The 6,368-nt window shown below is 35.6% G+C and overlaps 1 protein-coding gene across 1 annotated transcript; it reads left to right on the forward strand.

The window, feature by feature from the left end:
• Window positions 1–466: 466 nt before the first annotated feature.
• On the forward strand, window positions 467–6,201 carry LOC114711760 (uncharacterized; the record flags this gene model as incomplete). Its single annotated transcript, XM_028896190.1, has 13 exons — window positions 467–593; window positions 686–865; window positions 965–1,075; window positions 1,856–1,960; window positions 3,081–3,161; window positions 3,561–3,990; window positions 4,092–4,169; window positions 4,340–4,525; window positions 4,630–4,832; window positions 4,926–5,015; window positions 5,106–5,271; window positions 5,406–5,546; window positions 5,626–6,201. Coding segments are annotated over exons 1-13 (2,474 nt in total), but the record flags the coding sequence as incomplete, so codon positions are not given.
• Between the last annotated feature and the right edge of the window lie 167 nt (window positions 6,202–6,368).

Raw genomic sequence — 6,368 nt, forward strand, 5'->3', positions numbered from 1 at the left:
GGTGTTTCTTGCAGACGTGTATTTTTTTGCTCATTTGTAGCTTTTTTTTATTGGTCATAGAATTAGCTAAAATGTAGTCAATGCTTTATATGAAATGGGCCCATGATTCTTCGAATTGATAACATATCAATGACCTTAAGTTACTATCTTAATGCAGCTCCTTAAATATTTATTACTTAAAGACATAGTTCAACCCACAAAAGTTGCTGGTTACTTTTTTTCCAGCTGTAAACATTGAGCAGTGCAATGATTTGACTGAATCCATTTATCAATGCCAATATAGCCTACACTGGTGCAGACTTATTTGCTCTACAAATAGTAGGGATTCATTGCTACCGATAGTTGGCTTGATTTTTATGACTTATTTTCTTTGTTCATTACGAATTGCATGAAGTCTTCTCTGTTAACCATTACTAAAAGTGCAGAGTAAAGTATATCCATAGCAAATCTAAATACTGCAAAACACATGAAGAGGAAACCTTCATACATTCCACATGAGACTTTTACCTTTCTTGAGAACAGTCCACGACAAATCACCAGACCAAGAAATCATTCAGGGACCACATACGCAAATTTTCCAAAAAGGAATGCAGGTATGGTCAAAATGTCGTCTCGTGGTTATGTTCATGTACTGGGCATCCTTTGTAAATTTGTAGTGAATGATTGAATCATTGTGCTATTATAGATTGTCCAGTGTACTTAGGAAATGCTAATGGCAGACCAGAGATGTACACTCAGGAAAATGATGTTCTGCAAAGAAATACAAACCCATCGAATAGGTGCAAGCCAAGAAGACCTGCACTTAAGGACATTTCAAATGTTGCAACAAATTTGGAAACTGAATTCCAGAACTATACTAGGCCTGGTAAATCATTATCAAGTTCATAAGTTTTTTCTGCTACGATTATATCTCATGCATTCTTCTACTACTAAGGCTATCTAATTATGCTTCCTATTGTACCAGGAGAACTTGAGTTCAGGAACAGTGTAGTTAGGCGAAGAAGCAGTAGATTAGTAGCATTTGAGAATCTCAATCAACGTAATGAAGGCCTTGTACTAACAGAGGATACTGTAGGTAATAGATTATCAGCATTTTAAATATCTATCAGTGATTTCTAAATCAAAAATTATGACCGTTACCATCCCTGATTTTCATTAACCTTAGGAGCTTCTGTGATATGTGTTGTCCATGCGGAAGTATAGCATTATGAAATATGCACCTATCAATTCTATCTATACAGACTGCATATTAGATTGTTGTCTTTCTTAACAGTATTGTCACCATTACGTTACATGTTGAGCATACATGGCAAAGGTGGGAACTAAAACTGATTAATCCAAATCATGAAGAGATTTTGCATTAAGCTACAGGTTCCTAGCAGGTTCAGTTGACTTAATGGAAGGTAGCGAACAGGTTATATGAATGCATAGTTAACAGCGCACACAAGAAATAGTAATTCGAAACTATCATTTGGTTTATTTGGCCAATATATCATGTCCTTATCATTTGTAAATTTGCAAAATTAATAATCCAGTGCACTCACTGTGAACAGATAATAATAATCCAGCATGGTATCTGCATTAGAAATGGTAATTGCAGTATCGCAGAAAATGTCAAATCCTTCTTTCCAGTAGACATTACATCTGTGTTTAATATAGTATGCACCCTCTATCTATCCTTTCGTTCTAACAATTCAAATCATTGATTGTCGCCAGATATCAATTATCTTACTTCACACATACCAGAACAAATGGATGGCATGATTCCATCATGTTCAACCACAGGTTTGATTAGTTTTATTCCCCTTTTGGTTAGACATCACTTGATTATATTGGTTATTGGTTATCTCTGCAGATGTTGTTGCAGAAAATGCTGAGGCACGGTATAGGAATCTAAGCTTTTGTTTTGACGGACCTTGTGACATTGGCAGTGAAGTTAGTATAGATGAGTATGATAATGGTGAGGGTTAATAACATATTATCAATATTAAATTTGGAAATTCAGTAATCTTATTTTTCCCCTTCTCCTGAACAGTATTACTCCAAGAATAATGGGCAGAAAAAGTTTTGTTTGACATATATGCTGCGAGTTAAATAGGAACTCCTTTATGTTATTATTGAATGAAGTAAAAATATCATCCAATCAATGTTGCACTGGGACACTAAGTATGATACATGTTGGTATAAATCAACACACATGCTTTTCAGGTGACCAAACTTCAAATACTTTTACATTTATTGAACCTGACCATACATCTATGAAGGCGCACAGTGCTAAAGCTACACATAGCCAAGGTTAGACATGCTGAATTCTTTCCTAAATATTGTTTTCTGCATAGTAGCATAATACAATCGTAGGTGATCAACCTCTGAAACAATCATTGGAATGAGAAATTCTCCAATTATTGAGTTCTTATTCATGTTTTCCCATTTACATGTTTCTTCCACAAGTCACAGCATTGATGAAGTTGACTTAGAAAGCTGTCAACTAATTAGATAAATGATCTTGCTGCACATAGACATGAGTTCAATAAAAACTCCCTTATCTTATTATTGAATTAAGTATAAATATCATCCACTCAATGTTGCACTTGCACACTAGGTATAATACATGTTGGTATAAATTAACATATGTGCTTTTCAAGTGATCAAACTTCAAATGCCTTAACATTCATTGAACCTGACCATACATCTGTGAAGGCGCACAATGGTCAAGCCACACATAGCCAAGGTTAGACATGCTGAATTCTTTCTAATATATTGTGTTTTACATAGTAGCATAATATAATCATAGCTGATCAACCTCTGAAACAATCATTGGAATCAGAAATCTTCCAATTATTGAGTTCTTATTCATATTTTCCCATTTGCATGTTTCTTCCACAAGTCACAGCATTGATGAAGTTGACTTAGAAAGCTATCAACTGATCAGATAAATGATCTTGCTGTACATGGACATGAGTTCAATAAAAACTCCCTTATCTTATTATTGAATTAAGTATAAATATCATCCACTCAACGTTGCACTTGCACACTAGGTATAATACATGTTGGTATAAATTAACATATGTGCTTTTCAGGTGATCAAACTTCAAATACCTTAACATTCATTGAACCTGACCATACATCTATGAAGGCGTACAATGGTAAAGCCACACAAGGTTAGACATGCTGAATTCTTTCTGATATATTGTCTTTTACATAGTAACATAATATAATCATAGCTGATCAACCTGTGAAACAATTATTGGAATGAGAAATTCTCCAATTATTGAGTTCTTATTCAAATTTTCCCATTTACATGTTCCTTACGCAAGTCACAGCATTGATGAAGTAGACTTAGAAAGATGTGAAATAATCAGATAAATGATCTTCCTGCACATGATCATGAAAGGTCATACTTGGCCCTCTTTAGGAAACAAGTAATTGCCAGAAATTGAGTTGAGAAGGATATGAAGTTCTGAAATGTATGCAGTGTCATTATTATACCTGATTTTTTTCTCCTTCGCATCAGTGCATGGGTTCAATTTCTGTTCATTAAGGATATGCGGTTGTTGTAGTTGCAGGATATGTTGATATAGGGGATCCTACATTTAAATGCCAAAGATGTGGTGCACTAATGTGGTTCAATGAGAAAGTTGGATCAAACAAGTATGCTAGAAACCCATCATTCTCAATGTACTGTCTTAAAGGAAAAGTTCAGCTTCCTCCTCTAGATCAGTTTGTAAGATTATTTTTTGACAAGAAGACACCATCTTCAAGAAACTTCCTCACAAATATAAGAACTTATAACAATATGTTCTCCTTTACTTCTATGGGTGGTAAAATTGATTACTCAAAGAACTCTGGTGGTGGTCCCTATTCATTTGTTTTGTCTGGCATTAACTACCATAGGATTGGAAGTTTATTACCTCCTAAAGGATCAAAGCTGTTTACTCCCAACTGTACATATATGATACTGACAATGAAGTATGCAACCGTATATCTGCTGTAAGGTAAATTTTTGGTTAAGAAGGTTACTTCTTGCTGATTTGCATTTTTTCTTTAGTATCATTAGTTATATTAACAGATAATTCAATCTGTTCATGCAGCAAGCATATGAAAGAATCAGCCATTGATAATAATATTGTTGATCATATCAAGAAAACCCTTGATGATGCCAACCTTTTGTAAAACAATATCGAGCAGCATCATCAATGATCAAGAATGACCAAAACACTGATGTGAAAATTTGTTTGATCAGTACAAGAACGAAGGATGGGCGGAAATTACAATTTGCCGTCTACTTCAGAGGTTGCTGCTTTAATTGTTGGTGACATTGATATGAATTTCGGTATAGAAGAGATGTTATAGTTCACAAGTTGTCAGGCTTGCCACAACGTATTGATGAATTGCATCCTTTCTATCTTCCACTCCAATACCCAATATTGTTTCCTAGAGGTGAGGATGGTTATCGTGACAATATAGAACATCGTGAAGAGACTCTTTCTAATACTAAGAAGAAAAGGCGGGTTAGTATTAGAGAGTATTTTGCATATAGGTTGATGATGAGGGAAAATGAGATGTCAACCATACTTCATGCAGAGAAGTTATTCCAGCAATTCATAGTTGATGGTTATACCATGATAGAAGCTCAAAGTTATTATGGGTCAGAACGCACCAGAAGGAACTTAGGGCAGATTTGTATCAGGGATTGACAGATGCGCTATTAACTGGGAGAAAGAAGTCATCGTCCAGGGGGAAGCGTTATAATCTTCCATCTTCCTTCACTGGAGGGGCACGATATATGGTTGGCAACTATAAAGATGCAATGGCTATTTGTAGATGGGCAGGTTACCCGAGTATTTCATTACATTTACATGTAATCCAGCTTGGCAAGAGGTCACACGATTGATGGAAAATGAATCATTATCTAGTGCTAACAGGCCGGATATTGTGTAGGGTTTTCCATATAAAGCTTAAGGCTCTTATGGATACAATCAAGAAGAAGAAGATATTTGGTACTGTTATTGCAGGTGAGTCAAATTTTTGTTCTCTTCTTATGATAATGTCAAGATACTTTAATGATCTATTGCTTATTGCTTACTCATTTATTATTCATGCAGACGTTCATACGATTGAATTCCAAAAAAGAGGACTTCCACATGCACACATTTTGTTGTTCCTAGATCAACGTGATCAACCTAAATATCCGGAGGATGTGGATAGGGTAATCTCTGCAGAAATACCTAACTTGGATGAAGAACCACAGTTGTATGACTTAGTTAAGAGGTTCATGATACATGGCCCATGTGGTCGTTCAAACCCTAAGTCCCCTTGCATGAAGGATAATAAGTGCAGCAAGTATTTCCCAAGAACTTTGTGGAACAAACTATTGTTGATGATGATGGATATCCTACATATAGGAGGAGAGATGATGGGAGGACAATTGAAGTCAAAGGCATTCCTCTGGATAACCGGTTTATTGTGCCTTATAACCCCACATTGTTATCTATGTTTGAAGCTCATATTAATGTTGAGAAGTGTAACCAGTCATCTGCAATCAAGTACTTATTCAAGTATATTAGTAAGGGAAATGATAGAGTTGTGCATCTATTTATGAGAGCGCTGGGGACGGATCTTCAGGCGGCCGATTGATGAGATTCAACAGTATTACAACTTTAGGTATATCTCAGCTTGTGAGGCAGCTTGGCGCATATTTGCCTTTGATATACACCACAGGTATCCGGCTGTTGAAAGGTTAAGCTTCCATTTACCTAACCAACAATGTGTTGTTTATTCTAATGCTGATGATATTGAGGACCTACTTAATAAGCGCCGTGTCTGTGAGTCAATGTTCCTTACTTGGATGAAAATGAATCATGATAATGATTTAGCTAAAACTCTTACTTATTCTGAGTTTCCACAATATTTTGTCTACCAAAGAAGCAAACGATGTTGGAAAATTAGACAGAAGGGATTTGCCATAGGAAGGATTACTCATGTGTCTCCTTCATCTGGTGAACTTTACTATCTACGAATCCTCTTAACTAAGGTTAGAGGTCCTTCATCATTTGAAAAGATTAGAACAGTGGATGGTGTTGTGCATTCCACTTTTAGAGCTACGTGCTTTGCTCTTGGATTATTACACGATGATAGTGAATACATAAATGCCATTAAGGAGGCGTCAGTTTGGGCATCTGGGAGATCATTACGAAAGATGTTTGTTAGCATGCTTCTTTGTTCGTCACTAAGCCGTCCTGATTTTGTTTGGAACCAAACTTCAAAAATATTGTCTGAAGATTTATTATACATACCACACAAGATCCTTTATCATCAAGTAAGACCTATATTCATCTCAATAATACTTGCCATATTTTCATAAAAAT

The sequence above is a fragment of the Neltuma alba genome, unplaced genomic scaffold (genome assembly GCF_004799145.2).
Source record: "Neltuma alba isolate B1F8T4 unplaced genomic scaffold, ASM479914v2 tig00011313_pilon, whole genome shotgun sequence".
NCBI classification, from domain to species: domain Eukaryota; kingdom Viridiplantae; phylum Streptophyta; class Magnoliopsida; order Fabales; family Fabaceae; genus Neltuma; species Neltuma alba.